This window comes from Pseudonaja textilis, chromosome 1 (assembly GCF_049901715.1).
Source record: "Pseudonaja textilis isolate UNSWEBS1 chromosome 1, rPseTex1.2, whole genome shotgun sequence".
Taxonomy (NCBI): domain Eukaryota; kingdom Metazoa; phylum Chordata; class Lepidosauria; order Squamata; family Elapidae; genus Pseudonaja; species Pseudonaja textilis.
Window position 1 is genome coordinate 314,919,422 of NC_141990.1, and position 21,476 is coordinate 314,940,897.

The following is a 21,476-nucleotide window of genomic DNA, read 5'->3' on the forward strand; positions in this document are numbered from 1 at the left end:
TTTTTTTCAATACCAATTCCAATTCCAAGAATAAAGTACATAATCACAGAATCCTCAGGTTGGAACGGACCTTGGAGGTCTTCTAGTTAGAACAAAATAATCTGTAGTTGGGGTTGTGTCTAGAAGGAGAGCACTCAATTAACTCACTTTGGGGAGAACAAAAGTTGTCCAGTGTGCTTATCTATGTAATGCCGTAATTATATCTTCGCATGAAACTCTCCTCTAGTTTTCTACAGGATAAATTACGAAACAGAGAGAAACTTCTCTCCCTCTCAAACTTATTCTACTAATCTCTTTAGGCAGATTGTGGACACCTATCACTCCATGTCCCAATAAAATTGTGGAGGTGACTTAGGTCCCCTCCGCATATAGGCAATACTTGCACCCTATCCGTGCTCTCCACCTTTTACCGCCGCCCAATGGCAAATCGGAAGGCGGGACTTCCGGCGCCGGTTGCTAAGACAAGCACGTTTCTTTCCTTAACAACGGCAAGAAGTCTGGCTTTGGGGGGCTCGGGGTCGAGGTGACGCAGGTGAGACGTACCGCCGAGTGCTCGTTTGGGGCTCCCGGCGTGGACGGAGCCGCTTCTCGCTTCCTCCTTGGACCGGGCGGCGTTCACCGGCCCCACGCCTTTCCTTTGGCGGGTCTGGTCCTCCCGAGAGTGCCGCCCGCCGCTGCTTTTAGCCGGGTCTTAGAGGACTCCTTTCTCCAGAGCGGCTGGGTGGGACTGTCCCACATTCCAGCCCGTGTATGATCCGCGGGCGGAGGCGAGCATCTGAGCGGGGCTCGGGAAGATGAAGCGGCTCGCCTGGGTTCTAAAAGAAGGCAGCCGAATCATTGTTTCAGCCGGCTCTGCGGTTCTTCCTCGCCGCTCCTTTCGGAGGTGCGTGAGAGGAAATTCGGATTTACACTTAAGGTATACAGGCATGCCTTCGGTTAGGTCTGGATCTGAAGAGGTGGTTTACTCTCCCGCCGACCTTGAATTGTGGGGGAAAGAGGGGGGGGAAATGAACCTTTGAGCATGTGCAGAGTGTCTGTTTGCCCCCACGAAATGAGTAGCTGGAGCCTAGCCCTTGCCTAGATAGAAAGCTTTCTGGGTCTGGAAATGTACTTTTTTGAATGAATAAAATAGCAGGCCTTGTTATTTGATTGTGGGTAGGAACTATAAGGAATAAAGAACTATAAGAGATAAGGAACTATTCTCCTTAGCAATGAAGTGGACCGCAGAATCTTATTTTTTTCCCTTTTTTTTTCATTCTATAAATGAAAGGGATCCAAGATCAAGTCACCCAAATGGATCTTTTGATTGTGCCTCAATAGGACATTGGATTGATTCTGATTCCATGTGATAGTCAGATCAAAAGTTACTACTATTTTTGTGTATCATCTGTATATCTAAATACACAGATGAGTCACCACCTCTAACCTCAGGCTATGGGTTTTCAAAAGAAGGGAATGGTTGAAAGTTATTAACCCACAGTATAGTTTTTGCTACAATTGCCACTTGGTGAAACCGTGTTTCACTAATTTTGTGGGGAAACCACAGTGGGATAGTTTACTTGGAGGCTATGCAACCTTAATGTCTTAATGTCTCAAGATTATTGAAACAGTTGGCTTACAGAATAATTCAAAAACAACATAGCAAGAAAAGAATGATACAATGATACAAGACAATATCTTTTATACAAAGATAACAGTTTTACAGTTTCAATATTTAAAAGATCATTTTTTAAATGTCCTAGTACCTCGAAAATCACTTGTCCTGTAAGACACAAAAAAATCTTAACATTAACATTTTTTTGATAATAATGGAAGGTTATTTGCCTAAGATTCCAGCATTTGGATAGCAAGATGGTAATTCCTTCCAGTTTCTTAAATTTTGTTTTCCAAGGAGGCAGAGTTACTGTCTGCATTTTTGTATTTTGATTTATTTTACTGTTCATCCTTTAGTAGTTGCTTCATACAATTTGCAATGAAAGATTTTTCATTTGAAATGAAAGAAATTTTTTAAATGTATCATATGCCAAGTGTATGGAGTATCTACCGTGTGTTGCCTATAAACAGCATACTGAATGATGATGTGTGATATTTTTAGAAGGAATGCAGCATGTTGATATCCTCCTAGTATCACCCAGTATTGTGCCCAGATGATAGACTAATTCTTACTTATCCACATCTTCCATTATTTTTTATGGAGCTACAGAATAATGTCTTGGTGATTTGGAAATTCATTATTTGAAACTGGCTTACACTGAAAGATACTAATGTTCCCTCTAAGACTAATGTCTCTTACTCTAAAGATAGCTGATTTATAGATTCTCCAGGAAGAGATTTCCTTCTTCTTATACTACACTTTAAATGTTTAAAATAAATGACTGCACCAGATTGACCAAGTCATTAGCTGTTAATTCCACTGGGGGGAAAAGAGAGCTAAGCTAGTTCCTTATCTGAAAGAGTAAAAAAATGTATACATGACTTGCTGCTTCTGAAACTCTGACTCCCAATATGGAATTTAACAAGTGGCAATAATTTAGTCAAAGAGATTATCACAGGCACCATAATTCAAGTTTTTCATTATTGTAACTATTTGAAGCCTGCTTATTTTAACAATATTAGAATAAAAAAAAACCTGTAGACAAATGTAATTGTCATTTAAATGACCGCTTATTTTTATTCTCTTAAAAGGGTTTGCCTGTATTATATACTAAATATTACGCTATATTGTTTTTTTCCTTTATTTTTCTATATAGCCAAAGGTATTTTTCCAAAACTGACCTGAATTCACATTGCTAGCCTATACGGGATTGGTTCCCTTCAAGATATTCTGCCCCCACTTGAAATCACAGTGGACAAACAATGGCAGACACCGGGGAGGGGAAAAAAGAAGAAGCAGATTATAAGAGACTTCACAGCTTTCCACTGATTAGGGTAAGGATGGAAGTGAAGAAAGATGATACATTCCCAATCAGGAAATACTGAAATTTGATGCTGTTTTTATATCTTAAATTTGCCACAAAATCTAACCAGAAGAGTGAGAGGAAGGATGGAGACAACTACCGTAGTTGCCATAGTGACTGAAGAATTATTAGTTTATCTGTGAAAATCTGATTACCCAAGGTACACAGAGCACCCCTGATCAAAATGTGCATTTCTGACCCTCGTAGCTTAGTAAGCATCATCATCATCTTTCATGGCTCTTTTGTATGCTATCTAGCCATGTTTTCTATCGTGTATCTATGATGAAGAAATCTTTGCTATGGACCCAAGGAAGCTGATACTGCTTTGTGTTACATAATGCTTGCAAAGTTTTCTAATCAAGGAGAGTCTACTCTCCCCTCCATTTTTGAATGATGAAATGTGGCTCATTCTAAAGCTGGCCTAAGAGGATCATTCCAAGGTCTTAGGTAAGCTTAAGAATTTTGTATGCATGAAGATGGGAAAAAATTGGTGGTAACTACAACAGAGGAATGGCTGGTGAACATGATCAATACGCTGAAATGGCTATTTGTTTGATTAAAGAGAAGACAGTATTGCATTTATTGGCGACTAGAAAACACTTAAGGATTTTTTGCATTAAAGACAAAAATGAGTGTTGACTCTTGCAGGCACTGGCTTGGCACAAATGGCTGCAGGAGAGAGGCTGTGAGAGTTTCTTCATTAACCATGATAAGTGGCACGTGTGAAGCTTTCCCCCCTTGTGCGACATTTGTGTGAGAAAGGGGGGAGACAAGGATCACTGGAGAGAAAGTCTGTAGATTGCTATTCTTTGTGCTTAATTGTCTGTAATGAATAAAGGCAAATTTAGTGGAAGAGAATTGAATCCTTCTATTCATGTCTTAGCATCTGATTATGATTTAATAGGCATTAACCAATCCTGACTTAATGCTGACCGAGATCCTCTATGTTTATAATTTTTCCCTAGCATTCAGACATGCCAGAAGAAATGCGAGTCGAGGCCATGGAATTATGTGTCACTGCATGTGAAAAATATGCCACCAACAATGAGGTACTGACACTAAAACCTGTATATCTACACCAGATATGCTTGAATTAATTTTTAACCACCTCTTCCTAAAAGGAAAGGTAATAGGAGAAGCAATAGATCTATGTTTTTATAGATTCTGATGCTATTTATATATATAAAAAGCTGGTATAAATGCCCTCTTTACCTCTGCCTTTGATGCCAAATCCCTTTCTATACTGAAATGATAATAGAGCATTTCCCCCCAACATGATCCTTTTATGTTAAAACTTAGCATTGCATAATATGATTAGTGTTAACTCTGGTGATGTTTTTGTAACTGTCTCAGCAGTGTTGCATGAATGTAGCCCCCTCACTTTGCACATAGTTGTTTCCGTTGGAGGAATTGGAATCTTATTTAGGGCAGAAAAATGCCTGCTAAGTTCCATTCAAGCATCCAGGAAACTCTGTTCATCACGCAAGCGCTTTAGATTTTATATATTTATGTTTCCTATTTCTAAACTGACCATCTCCCTCAGAGATAGATAAACTGTGTTCCCAACCTATGTCCCTCAGATGACATTGACTCCTACAGGCACTGGTTTAGCGCATATGGCTGCAGGAGAGAAGCTGTGGTGCTTTCTTCAATGATCAGGACAAACCAGTACATGTGGGGCTTTCCCCCGCCGACATTCGTGCAAGGAGATGTCATTTAAGCAAGGTCAGGAAGAAAGTAGGAGCTTGTGTTCCTAATATTTCAACTGATGGAGCAAGTAGGATAAAAATATTTTGTTACTGTGTTAACTATTCTGGCAATAAGTACAGGTAGCCCTCGACTTACAGTCACAATTGAAACCAGAATTTCTCTTGCTAAGCAGGACAGTTGAGTCAGTCATGTCCAATTTCACCTTTTTTCTTTTTTGCCAGAGTTGTTAAGCCAATCACTGCAGTTCTTAAGTGAATCATGTGTTTGTTAAGTGGGTCCAGCTTCCCCTATTGACTTTGCTTGTCAGAAGCAGGCTGGGAAGGTAACAAATGATGATCACATGACACTAGGTTGTTGCAATTATCTTAAATGCATGCCAGTTAACAAGCATCTGAATTTTGATATGACCAGGGGGGGGCGTTGCAATAATGAAATGAAGCTGTGGCACTTTGTCAATGCCATTTTAACTTTGAATGAAAGATCGTATGTCCAGGACACCTGCATGCTAATTTACTCCTATCAACTGTTTTGTGAGTGATCAGGTATCAACACATATTTACCTGCAGCTCAGGCTATTCCTTTGTGCAATCCTCAAAAAAAAAAAATCAAGTCAGATTTAGCTCCTGACTTCCTGAATAAGGACGTGGTTTTCATGGCAAGAGTACAGATGTGGCTTACTACTACCTTTTTAGAATGTTTTTGGATTTTTTTTCATCTAGATTACAGCCCTGTTCTTCCTGGATATCAAAGGCTATGGGCTGCTTAGCTTTGCTGCCCAACATTGCCCAGATGTTGCTACCTGCTGGAACAGTCCACACCTTTTGTTCTAGTAATTTTTTGTGAGATAAAAAGTACATTCCATTTTAGTAACTTGTTACTTTTTTTTCCCCTTTTGGTTTCTGTTCCGTTCCATGTCACTTTTCCTTCAGAGCGCTGCCAAGATGATCAAAGAGACAATGGACAAGAAATTTGGATCTTCCTGGCACGTAGTGATTGGGGAAGGGTTTGGCTTTGAAATCACCCATGAAGTGAAGAATTTGCTCTACATGTTCTTTGGAGGCAGCCTAGCAGTTTGTGTTTGGAAATGCTCCTGACACATTTTTTGCTGTTGAAGCTCATCGCAAGCAGGATACTTTTCCCCTAGACTTTTAATTGGTTTTGTACAATTTAAAGGGCAGCTTTATTTTTAATAACAAATAATATTGGGCTTTTTCTTATTTATATGCAAGTTTATGAGATATATTTAGTGTGTATCTGTAAATCTGTTCGAGCTACCTAATCCAGCTCATAAGTGTTTTGATTCTGATTTTACCAATGTGTCTTCTTGCTTAGAGGTGGGATTGTGCAAGAGCGATTGGGTTTATGAAGCCATACATTGGAGGTAGTGTGAGAATTTTAACCCAAGTTTGCTGCTACTTCTCCTTGCTATCCTTCCCACTTTCTGAGAGCAGACCCAAAAAGGCAGCTTTCGTTCTGCCTGGATGGCAGCTGCATGATTGAGAAACCTAAGCCAGTGGATGGTTGCTGAAATGATTTTGCCTCACCCACCTCACTACACCTAAAGAGCACTGATATAATTTGTGTAGCATATGATGCAGAAATAGAGATATTTTGCCTAGCATGGGGTGCGAATATCATGCCAATATGTTCAGAAACTGGTAATGGAAAGAATGGACCTGACCTGCCAGTTTCTTATACTTCTAAGTACAATTGTACTTCCATTTTGTAGGCTGATGCCATCACAGAGGTGTTTGATTAATGGAATGATCCTAATTGTATTTTCTATATCCCTTATTAGAATTTGGAATGGAAAGGGGATTTACTTTTTGCAATAAAAACTTTTTTAAATGCATGACTCCTGAGATTCTAGAATTTTGTGTGCCCAGAAATGATGGGAGACCTGTATGTACCAGCTTTACAATAGGATAGGGGATCCTACTTGCAACATGGCTGAAGTCAGTGTTATCCTTCAGTTAATGCTTATGCCACAATATTGTGGGTCACCTCCAGCTTTCTTGAGAGCAATGAGGATCATATTCCTTAATTTTTAATTTCCCTCTAGAGTTGATGGGCAATCCCAAGATGTGTCTTACTTACTATATCCCAAATATGTGATATGCACTCATGAACTTCAAATCTCTGGCTAGCCTTAATGACATGTTGCACCATCCCATAAAATGGTTAACCACTACAGAATTATTCCACTGAAATGTAACAGGACAAATGGTTTATCCCTTCAGAAAAAGAAGCTTGCATACTTTTCCTTCTTTTACCCTAGTATCTGGCCAGCAAATTACATACGATGCAACAAAACTGCTTCCCGCAAAATTTTTTGAACACAGTTGAATTGGAACCACTATCCAAGGATGTTCCCATTACCACATTAATGGTATTAGAATGTATCAACTAATCCATATGGCTGCATTTAAGCCATCCATCAGTTATCAAATAGCGGCCTTACTATCATTATCATATGGCCTGATTAAACTGGATCCAGATAATCAACATATTTCAAGTAAAACTAGAGTTAAGAGGTCATTGCCGTCTTTCCCCAAAAATAGAAGGTATGAAAGTAGAACTAGAGGTTTGTTTATTATTTCAGAAAATCATACAGCTGTTCATCTTAACTGGGCAGCGGAGAAACAATATTTGAACATTAATAAAAAGCAGTATAAAACTATATAGAATACATGATCCAAACTGGGTCAATCACCAGGACCAGATTAGTCTTCCAGGTTTAGAGACTCCTGATGGAGCCCATCCTCAGGGAACTTCCCTCTCACCAGAATGGGTTATTCGATGCATAGTATTTATGTGGTGCCTGGTTGTGTGGCATTGATTGTTGATTGGGGCGTTAAGTTGTTTCCTTGTATTGCCAAGTCCTTGTTCTTCATCTAAGTGCCTAATAAGCTGATAAATTGGCACTCCTTTTGACTGACAAGGGATCCATTTCCCAGGCTTCAATAACTTCACTATTTTTGTACTGCTCAGCCAACAATCTTAATGGTATAAAATTCAATTTATGTCCTTGTTCATTGCAATGTGAGACTCCCAATGAGTTTGGATCTCCGTGTCTGACCATTCACTTATGTTCTTGCAATCTAGTAGTTAGCTTCCTCCCCATCTGCCCTACCAGAGGGGATCTGGTAGATTACATTGGAAATATCTCCCCCTTCAAGTGATCTTTACAATGCATGATCTGTCCTCCTATGGTAGCCTTTGGGCGGTGTGCAATGCCTGCTTGCATTCTACTGTTTGTGAAATGTTTTTGATGTATGGTAGTGTGCCATAAAGTTGGTCCTGTGCCTTCTTTCTTCTTCCCTGCATGCTGCACAGGAATCTTGTAATAAATGCTTGTGGATATCCATTTGTCATACAGAATACAGTTCATCCCTGCCCTCCAATCAATTTCTTTTGAAGCGAGGAGGAAAAATAAGCCATTTTCATTATGTGCAATCCCTCCCAGACCAATTTTATCAAACAAAGAGGGAAAAGGTGAATGAAACAGATGGTGAGCATCTATTTTACATCTACATTTCTGAAATCTACAAGATGAAAAAAACAAAACAGGACAAGCAGATTGCCAATATACCTGTATGATCTGCCCCAACAATGGATCCAAGTCCATCTTATCTATGAAGAAAATCCAGTATTTTTTTCTTGCAGCTCTAGGGCACAAAGCAAATACTCAGAAAAATTCATGGTCAAGTATGAAGTTGAAGCCAGATATTTTCAGGCTAAATTAGACATCACAAGATTATTCTTCAGTGAAGTCAGCCACAAGTCACTTTACCAATATGGTGTTTTCTTTCTATGAAAAATTGGGGAAAAATAGATCATTCATGGTGCCAACAAGTGCATGCTACATCTGAAATAAACCTCATAACCCTTTAACATTGCCCCATGGAGGTACCTTATTTATTAGAACCAAGTTTAAAATAAGAGGGAAAGCCATCCAAAACCCAGAAGCCAAACATTAAGCAGTAAACAATCATTTCTGTTCCTTGAGGTTAATTCCATTCCTGTTAATGTTCTGGAAATCCCACCATACATGCTTATATCCTCAGGCTTGGAGATTGCAAGGAACCAGTAATATTTTAAAATGATTGTCATTGTGGTTTATATTCATTCTCCCCTGTGCATGTGGTATCAGAATAAGAGAGTTGGAAGGGACCTTTGAGGTCTTCTAGTCCAACCCCCTGCTCAGGCAGGAAATCCTGTATTATTTCAGACAAATGGTTTTCCAATCTCTTTTTAAAATCTCCAGTGTTGCAGCACCCATGACTTTTGAAGGCATGCGGTTCCACTGATTAATTGTTCTGTCAGGAAATTTCTCCTTAGTTCTAAGTTGTTTCTCTCCTTGATGATTTTCCACCCATTTCTTCTTGTCCTGCCCTCGGGTGCTTTGGAGAATAGACAGACCTCCTTTTCTTTGTGGCAGCCCCTTAGATATTGGGACACTTTATCATCCTTAGTCCTTTTTTTCATTAAACTAGACATACCCAATTTCTTCAGTAGTTCCCATTTTAGCCTCCAGTCCCCTAATCTTTATTGCTCTGCACTCTTTCTAGAGTCTCAACATTTTTATACCATTGCAATAAGAAAAAATTATAATGTAGTTTTTATATCTTAATGATTGTTTTATATTTTTAATAATAGTTTTATACATTTGTTTTACAATTATTGTATGGCTAAGAGAATGAGCTCACACCAAACTGGCTCTTAATCTATAGAAATGCATAGTACTCTGGAATCTTTCAATTCTAGCAGAATATAAATAAGGAAAATATACTTTTCATATATAATTCTATAGTGATACTTGATGAAATATCCAGGCATCTGGTTTAAAAGAAAATAACCTGCCAGTAAAAGGCTAATTTGCACTAAAAAAAAATATGAACCATGAAGCAAACTACTCTAAAAGCCCAACTCAAATTACGATGTGTAATAAAAAGTTCAAGTTGTTTCTCATAACAGCACTGGCCATTCTTGAATAACATGGTCTTCTAGCATAATACATTTACTAAGAATTGTTTCTCCCGACAGGATCCAGAGAAAAGTTTCACCCTCACCTCTGGGTTTAAGAGAGAATTTACTTTACCCCTCTATATTGGCCACTTAAAGCACCATCAGCCTTAAGAGGGCAAAGCTGAAAGGGGGAGATGAATTCCAGACATAGGTTCACCTCTAATTACGACTGACTGAAGTTGGTAATTCTACAAGTGATAATTTTTTATCCATTGTTGTAGCAATGGATAAATTGTAGATTGGGTTTTTTTTTTCCAAATCTGAGATTGTGGGGATTTTTAAAAGTATCCTTTCCAGATATGCTTTGAGATCTGGTGGAGGAAAGGAACCCATTCACCAGCTTCTCAATCAGGTCAACAAAAATCAAAATCTACAAGGAAATAAACAGAATAAGAATTAGAAGGGACCTTGGAGGTCCAATTGCCTGCTCAATATACCATCCCAGACACGTTGCTCCGTCTCTTCTTAAAAGCCTCCAATGATGAAGCATCCGCAACTTCTGAAGGCAAAATAAGGTGGAGCCATTCTCTTAAGAATTTAAAAGTAAAGAATCTTTCGATGAATCCAAAATAACACAAGCCAATGAATGGGATTATCAACAGAGTTTAACCTAAATAGGTACCTTACTTTGAAATTGGATGCATCACAGAAAAGTAACAGTCTCCAAGGTGCCTGATAGCCAGAATGTGGCCAGGAGCTTAATTAGGTATATAATCTGAACTAAAAGAGGCAATTTATCCACATGATAAAGAGTGAAAGAAAATTTACCATTGTTTTCTAACAGAAGGAAGAGCTGCTGCTTCAGACACTATATTCCTCTCATTCAGCAGAATCACTTCTGCAAAACCCAACAATTTCATCACAGGCCATTTTTTGTAAGCAAACAAGTTATCCCTTGGGTCTGTGCCTAGAACAGAATAAAAAAAAAGAACAAATGTTGATGTAAAGAGCTCAAAACAGTCAATTAATATAGTCACAGAGCAGGGGTCCCCAAATTTGGCAAGTTAAGACTTATGGACTCCAGCCAGCTGGAAAATTCTGGGAGTTGAAGTCCACAAGTCTTAAAGTTGCCAAATTTGGAGACCTCTGTCATAAACCTTAACCAGGCCTATCTGAACCTTTTTTTCGTGTAGAGGGTTGTGTGTTCGTGTGTGTTGGTTATAAAGAGCAAGTTCAGCTATAGTAAATTTTGTCACCTTAACCTCGTTTCTTGGTCATTTATGAAGGATTTATCGTAACAACTCAATTAATAGCCGTACATCGAATGGCAGTTTCTATATAGGAATACAATCTAAGTTGAGACTAATAACGAAGTATCCTTCCCGCCTGCCGTTGCCAATCCCGTAACAAAGCCCGGGATTTGCCCTTATAATATACATACCGCGTGCCCAAAGCGTTGTTTCTCACGACAGGATCCGAAGGCGGAGACCCAACCCCGCCCCAGGTTTCGGTGAGAGAGCGCTCTACCCCCCTGTGTTGACCATCCTAAAGCACAGACTGCTTCGGAGGCGCGAAGTTTAAGGGGCCGAGAAAAGACGCGGGAGTTTCGACCCTTACCCTGCGCCCTGCATATACCCTTCACGGGCAAGGCCTCCGGGCCTTCCCTTCGGCTGCTGGGCTTCCTGCGGGAGGGCCCGGCTTTCGTTCCCTTCGCCCGCCAGCTTCTTCTTGCGCCCCGCCATCTTCCCCGTCTCCCGCCGCGGCCTGATGCAAAGGAGCCGCAATTGCAAAGAGACACACGACGCCTCTCAGGCCGGGCGAGAAAAGAACGAGAGAGGCGCCCGCTGGGTTTATATAGCCCAACAAAGGCGATCCCGCGAGACTGCCCTGGCTGAGAAAGGGGCGCGCAAAGGCGGGGCAAGAGGAAAGGGGGCAGGATGTGAAAACCACCCGCGCCGGTTTTGCCGCGGAAGTGGCTGTGAGGGCTTCATTAGTTCAGCAAACGGGCACCGTCTACGCAAACGAGAATATCTTATTAAAAAATAAATATATAATTGGAAGCAAGCGCATAAATGTTCTTTCACTCCGGTTTTGAGGAGGGACGGATGTTTGGTGTAATTTATTTTGAAATAATATTAACCTTTGAGCAGTTTTGCTTCAGGAGGGAAGGAAAAACTCCCCAGGATTTCCAGGTCATGGTTGTCCCAAAGGTGCTTTTCAAAAGACAATTGGGACTTTTTGTGGGGTGGGGGGGTTCCGTTGAAAACGTTTCGCTTCTCATCCGAGCAGCTTTTTCAGTTCTGGCTTCTGAAGAAGTTTCTTGGATGAGAAGCGAAACATTTTCAAGGGGGGGAAAAAAAACGAAGGAAGTCCAGTTGGGATCTGCAAGATGGATGGAACAAAGCTGAGAGGAATGCGCTTGTTTGTGTGTATGTGTGTTGAGCACATACCTGCTACGCAGTCCATTGTTTTCCTTCCAGAAGCAGAGAAATCTTTACAACTTTTACTTTTACCTTTGAACCAAACCTTTGATCTGGTCGATAGGAAGATTTAACCAGAGAAGTGACAAGATTTTACTGCAACATGTATCCTGAATCTTACAAATTACTTTGTAACTTGCATATAGTTTTGTAAGTTACAGTTGCAACTGCTGACAAACTGCATGGTGTTCCACCCCTTGTATAAGATGCTTCATGGATTTAAGTAAAAAGCTTTAACCTAGGGTTCATAACTACTGTATCACAAAGAAATCTGGCTAACGATGAAATATTTGTTTTGTGTCTGGTCACTAGTTTTTGCAAAAAAAAAAAAAGACTAAGGAGAATTTGGTGTTATAACCCTATACAATATGCAGTTCTATTTTCCTTTTAAAAGTTGTCTTTGATTAGCTGAACCTTCTGTAACACTGTAGCATTCATCTGAACACAAAACATTTGTGCCATTTGGATAACTGTTGCATGAGGTTGCACTATATTTCCACTATATATACAACCACCTCTAGGTGACAAGGGCTATCTCTACCTCAACTCCTGGTAACATGAGCACATTATTCTGTTTTCCTGGGGACAACACAGATGGTTTTCTACTACCATATTCTTCCAGGCTTGCTTTACCTCACAAAATTATTAAAAGTGAAAAAAACAATCCATGTTCCTCACTTCCTTGAAGCAAGGATGGATTAAATATGCACATTCTCATCTTAATTTCTTTTTCCCACCAGAAAATACCAAACCTAGATTCATGAAAAAGAAAACCAAGACGCTAAAATTCTGGTCATTTCATTTATTTAAAACAGACTTTTAGACAACAAATACAATGCCCTGGTTAAAGGCATAATGTTGACATTTCTGGCAGCTGGAGGGAACCGGTTAAATAATAGTAATGGTTTTAGATTCAACTTTGGCAAGTGAATCGATCTGTCCCTGACCAATCGTTATCTTGTGTATTTCTCAGGGATTCTGGGCCTTCCAGAGTTCTGAACTACAGTTTCCAACTTTCTCGGCAGTAGCATTTGCAGATGGTTCAGACTAATGAGTAGTGCTGTGGCATCACAATGCAAGCGGTGTCCCTTTTCTGTGAGCTTCATGACATCACACACAATACCCCAAAGGGGTGGAACTTATGATCCTGCACTGGAATACCACTTTCATCATTCTGACAAAAACTGCAAGCTACAGTGATTATTCCTCATAATTACCAACACTAAGACTGCTAGAAATTATAATTTAGCAACTCCAGGAGAGCCCCATCACAAACATGGCCCTTTTAAGTGAAACTATGGGCAAAAATATACCTGTGAATAATTGAAGTGTACCATCAACCCATTACAGTTGCATTTGTTCAACTACCAAGTGATTTTTCAGTTACAAGTAATCGGCTAGGGCTGTTTTTCCAGGAACTGATGGGTCTCGCTGCAGTTACTTAGGGCATCACATTCTCAGCTTCATGTTTATTGCTTCTCCCAATCCACTTTGTAAAAAGCAAGCACTTGAATGTAATCTTTGCAAGTATATCATGAACTCGAACCCCACAACTCTTCAGAAGAAAAAAAAAAAGCCAAATTGTGAGCAGAGATATGTTGCTGAAGAGCATATGTAATGTTTTGTGTTCTATCAGACGTGACCAACTGCCACTGAGCAGACCTCCAAGATGGATTACTCTAAGAAAGCAGCAAAATCTTTGAGCTAAAGCCATTTGGGGGTGGGGGCACTTGCTTGTTCTGCTAGAGCAGCCTTTCCTGATATGTGATTGGAGCCCATTGAGAAAGGCCGCGTTGGAACTGCAAGGGGAAAAATAGGTAAGTGGCATTTCTGGGATTTCCAGTCCCCCCAAAGGGGCTAGAGTAGAGGAGGCACTCACAAGACACTGTGCGTCTGTTTTACCATCTTGGGAGTTCTTATAGGAACTGCCGTGATTATGGCCTTGTTCTCACAATCACCAGATACAGCAGCACCTAGATGACTGTGCCATTTGAAAGCTAAGCAAGGGCTGGCAGAATGCTTCCCAAGCATGACCCTCTATGCACAGAAACCATCCAAGGAATGAAGACAAAAAATAAAATAAAAATAGAACCATTCTCAGCGGCAAAGTAAGTTTTCTATATACACATTGATTTTTCTTTACAGAGAAGCAGATCATCATACAAATTCCACAAAGAGACTTCAGTTGCATGTTGGTCATCTCAGTTGCTGCTTGAAAACGATATACAGATAGGATGTTCTTCTCGGCTAGATTCAGAAGTTGACGGGGGATGTGTGTGTCAGGCATCCATTGAGACACACACCCTCGCCCTCACATAAGAACATCTCATGACACCAACTTCATGTTCTTTCTTAAACCGAGCGCCATCAAGAAAATGACCTCTTCATGTTGTAAACTCTGCATCTGGGGAGTCCGTTGTCAATAATTAATTTGCAAAAACAACCCAGCAATGCAAACAAAACTGATTTCAAGATGTCACTGGAGTTTAACTAGCATTAAGACGCATCAGCAGGCAAATGGTTGGCAAGAGGAGCTCAGCTAATACTCACAAAACTTCAGAAACGAGGACGAATAGTCCCCAATTTCTGAAGCAAAGAAATAAGACCAGCCAAGTTTTCCCAAGATTGGCTCTTGGCTTGTTTCAAGGCAACAGCTACTCCTAACAAAAAACAACACTGAATGGGGTGTACAAGAAAAAAAACATTCATGAGGTCTGCACTAAACACTGGTCCAAGTACATCTGGATATGGGACACAGCCTGATTCCACTTCCAGCCAGCAAGACAACCTTGGCCCATACCCTCAAGCACCAAACATGTTTCTGACCAGGGATATTGGTTACTTTCTTGGCAACAGTAACTGAGTTGACGTTATTGTGTTCGCAGTTGATAATCTAGGATGAAAAGAAAATTGAATGAACTCGGTGATGAAGAGCTATGAAGCTATACACAGAGAGCCCTTCCGTTCCTTCTTTTTTAAACGTGTTCATTTCTTACCACTGCATCCAGCCTTTTTTCTATGGAAATGAAAGAGGCATGTGAAAAATTGCCTCTTGTTTCATCTTTACAACAGCAACAATTAGGGTAGACTGGGGAAAAGTGACTAGTCCAAAAAAAACCCGTGGATTCCCTGATCAAGCAAGAAACTGAAAATGGTTTCTCCATTGCTACTCTAAGTTCTAATCATCTACCCCTGACCTTACTTTTTCCCTGTTGACATAGGATCATCTAATTCTAAAAACTATGCTCAGCTATATACTAACCATCCCATCCCTTAATTAATTGCGTAATTAATGTTGCTAGTTTTGGGGTAAGAACTGTCTAACACATATATTTCCATCTTCTATTTTAAATTTTAAGATGTATGGCGTGCCTTGTTTTACTTAAGAAACTTCTGGCACAAATAATCACATTCCTTATCCCAGGAGAAACACATGATAAGAGCTCTGGTTTCTTAACCAAATTCAGCCCCAACTAGACCTCATTCTTACTGCAAGCACATGGAAATCATCCATACAGCATGTGACGCCCACCAGGTAAACCACTTGATATACCAGCCTCATTTTGTGGCTGCAAGGCCACTTGAAGGTATCTAATAACCAAAGTGTCTTTTCACATACCTCCGTTCTGGGTAATGTAGCGGACCCAAGGCAATGCCTGGTAGCCACTCTTCTCAATTATTTTTAAATAACGAACCTGGAAAGGAACACAAGTAAAACTTCAACCTCTGTCTGAAGAAGTCCATTTGCTTCCCACATTCACAGGGGTGGGACGAAAGGAGAAGCGTGAAGCACAGAGAGTGGACAAGATCACTAAAAGCCCATATAGGCTGGCAAGAGACCCAAAACGATAGCCTTCTTACCTGAATTCCAGATGTGGTAAAATATGGGATTTCAAACTTCACACTGATGGGTGGTTTCCCTTCTTTGTCCTCAGCTTCCACACTTGGGAGCCCAAAATGGGCCCTCATCAAGTACTCCTTCCCTCCCTGTAAGTTAGCAGAGAGTCGAATTTCATTTTATCCCACCTCTCAGGGCTTCTCGTGCCAAAGAGCTGAAGAATAACCATCCGTTCCACAAAATCTGTGCAATTCTATCCAGTGTGATAGACAATTCCATGGGATCAATGGAAGTGGACTAAACCTCACTGGGCAGGGTGAAATTCTTTTGAAATGAGCTAATGAAACATGCGCTGAACAGTTAGGTAGCTACAGAGTAAGAACCGTTCTACACAAAGTTCCTTTGGAAATAAAATGCATACAGCTTTTTTTTTTTTTACATAGTTGGCCTTCCTCCCAGAGATGTTCACAATCAATGAGCTTACTGGAAAAGACTTGATGGACCACACAATGGCACTGTTCTCAGGAACCCACTTGACATTCCCAACTGTGGTTTTGAACTTCGGTGAATCGGCATCATTGGGAACAGGAATGTGAATCTCCACATTATTCGCTGTAGATCTGCGCTTGAACTGACTCTTGGCCTAAAAAGATTTCAAAAATGGCTATAGAAAGTACAACCCCAAATAAACCGAGAAATTTGCAAAGTATAATTTCTAATGTCTTTCTCTCCACAAGTACTGTTCCAAAAGGCCTAGCTTAGGATAAGTTGTGCTTAGCTTCAATAAAGTGGTCATTATATTATTGGCTAAGAACCAGGCTTTTCCTGGCTTCTTTTTCAACAAAAAAGGCAAGGCTAGAAATATTGGACCTGTTCTTTCAATCACTTTATTAGATTTTGTTTTAAATGCACCATCGTAATTTAATGGTGCAAAGTGTGCTCCAAGGTCACACGCCGCCCATGATTGCTCACCTTTCCTTAACAACCATGTATTTTCAACACTTATTGTATGCTCAGTAGGGAAAGATAGCAAGGAATGGACATTGGAGCCCTTTGAAATGGTTTTGAGATTTTGCTGCGTGTGTAAACCTGGCCTCCGAGGTGCTTTAACAGCTGCCACTTTTTCGCTAGAACCTTTGGGAACAGAATTGCTTTGCACAATGGGCCATGAAGGGTCAAAAGAGTTTTCTGGATTCCACTTACCTTGATCATGTACTCTATGCGGCTGTGGGAATGCTTCTCTATAACTGACTCAATCCAGATTAGAGGCTTTACCTGCAGATGATAAGATAAACTGCTATCGCATCACTGGCTCCCCAAGTGCCAGAAGATTCATCAGTTTCTCTTTTATTTCTAGAGAAAAGGGGAGCCCCCTACAGAGGACCCAAGACATCCATGGCTACCGAACTCACAGTGTGACTTGACTCTTGACTGGTCTACAAAGCCACCCAATGCTGTGGTACTTTCTTTCCGGGATTACTTCACCTTCACTACTATCATATACAGCAGCAATCCAACAAGCGGCAATTGATTGATTCCAGCCATTTCACTCACTGGGTATGTTACAGATATCATCTGTCCTGGTCTAAATGGAGAGTTAAAGCCACAAAAGAAAGAGCCAAAAAAAGGGGGATGATTCTGTTTGTAACCCAAGATTTAAAACACACGTACATGGGTATTAAGGCGATAAGACATGAGCTCAAATTCTCCATCGGGTGGGATGAATGAAATAGTCCTATCATTTTCAAAACGAGAGAGACGAACACACTGGTGGAATTTCACATCTTCCAGTTCCACAGATTTGCTCTTGCCGCCTGTCAGGGAGATAGAAGAGAAGGCCCAGGCTCAGAAAGTATAACAGCAACAAAGGGAAACCATAGTAGTAGGTCTGTGCTGAGATCACCCTAGGCCAATTTCCTAAAGCAGGGATCTCCGAACATGGCAACTTTTAAGACATGTGGACTTCAACTCCCAGAATTCCTCAGCCAGCTATATTTGGAACCAAGCCAAGTTTGGAGAGCCCTTCTCCTAAAGAATAGCAATCAATCCCCGCTATAAAAAGAGAAAGGAGAGGCATTACATCAATCAGGTGCAGAGAAGTACCCCTGTACAAGCCACATGCAGAAGACAGATACATCCCAGTAAAGGAGAGAATTTATAATCACTGCCCCTAGGTCTACTACTCTAAGCCAGGGGTTCTCAGACTGGGACTGATGAGCCATTGGTTAGTCATGATCAACTTAGGAGCCGTAGTGGCGCAGTGGTTAGAAGGCAGTTCTGCAGGCTATTTCTGCTGACTGCCAGCAGTTCAGCAGTTCAATTCCTACCGGCTCACTTTCCATCTTTCCAATGAGGACCCAGATTGTTGGGGGCAATATGCCTACTCTGTCAACTGCTTAGGGAGGGCTGTAAAGCACTGTGAAGTGCTATATAAGTCTAAGTGCTATTGCTATTAGAGGATGTTGGCAGTTTTGTTGAGCAAGCAAAGCAGGAGTGGTGTCAACTCACTCCTATTGTGCTTGGCAATGTCCTCAGGGAATTTCACCAGGCAAAGCAGAGAAAAGATCCCAGGCTGGTTTGGTGGGATAGCTCATTCAGTAGTATGTCGAAACCAAAACCACAGCAGCTTTATTTTATTTTACTCACAAATTAATTCATCATTTTAAGAGGTCATGATACTGCAAATTTTGAGAACCTCTCTCTAAGTTTCATAATGAAGAAACTGACAGGAGGACAGCATTAAATTGGTTAAGACAAAATGTTTCTGAGACAATTCCAATTAGTACAGACAAGTTCAAAGGGATGATTTCGTAAGTACAAGGACTCTAGTAAGGACATTGACTTTTTAATATGATGGGTTAATAGTCCACATGCAGCTCGGTAGCAACCTATTTGCAGCTTCCAGTCACCCTCCCAGCAATCCATGGCACAAACACAGCCGCAATTCAGCACTTTATAAAAAAACGGGTTTAAAGGCCAAGATGGATGCCTTTAAGCCTTGCAACTTCTTGAATCATTTGTGTCCTTCAAGTCCTCCCCACATGTAAAATTATTCCAAATCAGGCTGCAAGGACAGGGAAGAAGAGAGGCAAATCAGGAGAGGCAACCCAGAAGAAGCAGACATACTCACGGCCAGTATTATCAAAGAGGACTTTGTCATTCAAGCCAAGGCGGAGCTCTGGCATTCCAGATAAGAAAACCCTCATTTTGATGGATCCAACAATTTCACTGCGCAGAACATTCCCGTTGGCACTAACCTGAAATTGAAGGGCAGGGAGGGGCAGGTCCACATTTCAAAATACTGAGAAACTCAAAGGCAAGACTAACAAGTGGTGATCTACATAAAGTGTTAACGCTCTAATCAAATCATGAGCCTCGAGCCAAAAGTGAAAGGAGTCCAGGAATGCTTTACGAGTTGACAATATGTTATAATAAATGTGACGTAAGTGAAGAATGCAAGACATCTGGGTTTTGCAACAGTACATATGAAATGGATCTAAAGGCCTCAGTTGATGATAAGTGATGAATTTTCATACTAAATACTTCTGGCAAAGGAAAAGGCCAGCACTGCTGGAAGCGCTGTAGTGCTCCTACAAAATAGCTTCTTCTCCTAAAAGTGATCAGAATCTGTAGCACTCTTACTCTGAAGATGGAGTGGGTCTGTTTTTTACATCCCCGTGCAAGAATACAGAAAGTAGTAAACATTTGCATTACACTCATGTAAGAAGCACTGAGGTGCTTCTGGGTTGGAAGGATTAGCCAGTGACATCACTCTTGTCCAGAGGATGCCCAGTTGGGTGCTCCTTTCTTGTCCCAGCAGGAGCTGGAATGAAGGACGGGCGTTCACTCTGCCCCATGGCAGCACATCAGACCAGGTCGCTCGCTTACTTCCAACCCAGAGTCCTAATCACCTGAGCCACTGTGCTCTTAGACAGTAAAGGTTTATATAAAGGAATAAATGGCCAGGGTGATCATTTTTATTGGCGGTACCGATGCAAGGCCGGGTGGATTATCTGCTGTGAATGTAACTCAGTTACTTAGAAACTCAAAAAATGAGTCAAGTTCCTTTTATTTAAGATCTATTGATAAGCAAATAAAAGGAATCGACTTTTAAGTCTCTATATATCTGAGATTCTCTCTGTCCTTCTCTTGCAACTTTTCAGTGTTTCATCCCACTAAAAAACACAATTATTAAAATTAAAGAGATTGAAAGAATTTTGCTGGACTTTTCTGAAACTTGAACTCTAGGACAGTGATTAGAAATCAGCTCTTGTTTAAACACCAAGTGGTTCTGAGCTAGGAAAAGAAATTCCAAAGGTCTTGAAAAGTTGCTGACAAGGCCAAAACAATAGAATAATAAATCTGTCTGGATACATTATTCAGTATTAATGATTTTAGGACTTGTAATCATAGACATACCAAAAGATTAACAGATTCTATGACATCCAGGAAGACTTCATTCTTTCGGTACTTGATTCCTTCAGAACGCCAAGACACAGCATTTGTAACAGTGGCAGGAGGACGTGGGGCTCCAGTTTCCAACTTGTGGCCTTCTTGTGTTATGTATCTATATCAACACAGGCAAGATGTTCAAAATAAGAGTATCTGCACATTTTAGTCCTACAGATTTATTTAAATTAGGATTACACCAACTAAATAAAGGACAGTTTTAGCCATCCTGAATTGTTAAATATACAGAAAATGTGAGTCTTTTAGTTCCAAGCCACATTCTTACTCTTGTAAAATTTTACTATCTGTGGTTTGAGGATATCCAAAGTCCATCAACTCATCTAGCAGTTCATAAATAATCACAAAATTATCCCGAATGCTTTCTTCTTCCAGTTCCTTGAAATATTCAGAAAAGACCTGAAATAAAAAGTTAAAAAGAAATACAATATGCCTATATGGCGAAATTCCAATTTCATTATCCAATTGTTTTTAAAATAAAAGTTGTTGATATAATCACAATTACTTCTCACTCTAGAGAATAAACCCCAAACGAAATCTCAGAATTCGATTCATAATAGAACCAAGGCCACACTCACCTGAACTACCTTGTATAGAAATGAGAACACGAGAGAGACACAGGCATTCTTCTTTGAAGTGGCAACCACTGGGACAGCATGTTCAGGAGCTTATTCATGTTTCCAAGCTATTCCTCTTTGTATTTTATATTTTAGTAGTTTCTTTTTCTATGAACATCCTACTTAATTTCCTGCAAACTATTAACTTGTATCAAAAAAATTTATAATACATATCCTAACTTTAGAAAACCAGAAATACAATGATTCTAAACTTCACTAAAATAATGTCTTTCTACGCAAAAAACAATGAAAGTACTGTATCTAGATTATGGGAAACAGGTTATTTTTTGGACAGACCAATGCCCAATTCTAGGCTCAATTCTAGGCTCTGTGTTTTAAGAAAGATATTAATAAATTGAAATGAGTCTAAAGAAAGGCAAAAAAATATTAGGAGGCTCGATACCAGATGGATACCAGGCTAAACATATGGAACTGCATA

The 21,476-nt window shown here is 40.2% G+C and overlaps 2 protein-coding genes, 1 long non-coding RNA gene and 1 other non-coding gene across 6 annotated transcripts in view; 1 reads left to right on the plus strand and 3 right to left on the minus strand.

Annotated features, from left to right (window-relative positions):
• The first annotated feature begins 440 nt into the window (after positions 1 to 440).
• DNAL4 (dynein axonemal light chain 4) lies at positions 441 to 6,519 on the plus strand. 3 transcript variants are annotated; one of them, XM_026698824.2, is made up of 4 exons: positions 441 to 532; positions 2,751 to 2,928; positions 3,923 to 4,006; positions 5,597 to 6,519. In XM_026698824.2, the coding sequence occupies exons 2-4, from the start codon at positions 2,857 to 2,859 to the stop codon at positions 5,759 to 5,761; spliced, it is 321 nt and encodes a 106-aa protein (XP_026554609.1). In that variant the 5' UTR covers positions 441 to 532; positions 2,751 to 2,856; the 3' UTR covers positions 5,762 to 6,519. The 3 variants fall into 3 exon arrangements, with proteins under 3 accessions (XP_026554609.1, XP_026554608.1, XP_026554611.1); XM_026698823.2 differs by having other exon boundaries at positions 473 to 916; XM_026698826.2 differs by having other exon boundaries at positions 505 to 883.
• Positions 6,520 to 7,240: 721 nt separating this feature from the next.
• On the minus strand, positions 7,241 to 11,514 carry LOC113435175 (uncharacterized). Its single transcript, XR_003373888.2, has 3 exons — positions 11,253 to 11,514; positions 10,464 to 10,602; positions 7,241 to 8,478 (listed from the first exon to the last, which is right to left on the minus strand). It is a non-coding gene; the product is annotated as an uncharacterized LOC113435175 (long non-coding RNA).
• Positions 9,696 to 9,814, minus strand: LOC113435361 (small nucleolar RNA SNORA26). The gene has a single exon (XR_003373910.2). It is a non-coding gene; the product is annotated as a small nucleolar RNA SNORA26 (small nucleolar RNA).
• A 1,388-nt stretch (positions 11,515 to 12,902) lies between the features above and the next one.
• LOC113435176 (AP-1 complex subunit mu-1) overlaps positions 12,903 to 21,476 on the minus strand; it is a 10,848-nt gene continuing 2,274 nt past the window's right edge. The window contains exons 3-12 of the mRNA XM_087933391.1: positions 20,999 to 21,087; positions 20,689 to 20,819; positions 20,373 to 20,520; positions 19,084 to 19,210; positions 17,625 to 17,767; positions 17,157 to 17,228; positions 16,438 to 16,596; positions 15,977 to 16,102; positions 15,735 to 15,810; positions 12,903 to 15,008 (exon numbers count right to left, since the gene is read on the minus strand). Coding sequence (XP_087789517.1) covers positions 14,986 to 15,008; positions 15,735 to 15,810; positions 15,977 to 16,102; positions 16,438 to 16,596; positions 17,157 to 17,228; positions 17,625 to 17,767; positions 19,084 to 19,210; positions 20,373 to 20,520; positions 20,689 to 20,819; positions 20,999 to 21,087 — 1,094 coding nt within the window. The 3' untranslated portion in view covers positions 12,903 to 14,985. The remainder of the gene's footprint in view (positions 15,009 to 15,734; positions 15,811 to 15,976; positions 16,103 to 16,437; positions 16,597 to 17,156; positions 17,229 to 17,624; positions 17,768 to 19,083; positions 19,211 to 20,372; positions 20,521 to 20,688; positions 20,820 to 20,998; positions 21,088 to 21,476) is intronic.

Coding starts and splice junctions, on each gene's coding strand:
- DNAL4 (XM_026698824.2), top strand. CDS start 2,857: ATGGCAGACACCGGGGAGGGGAAAAAAGAAGAAGCAGATTATAAGAGA. Junction 2,929..3,922: donor ACAGCTTTCCACTGATTAGG/GTAAGGATGGAA, acceptor ATTTTTCCCTAG/CATTCAGACATGCCAGAAGA. Junction 4,007..5,596: donor AATATGCCACCAACAATGAG/GTACTGACACTA, acceptor CTTTTCCTTCAG/AGCGCTGCCAAGATGATCAA.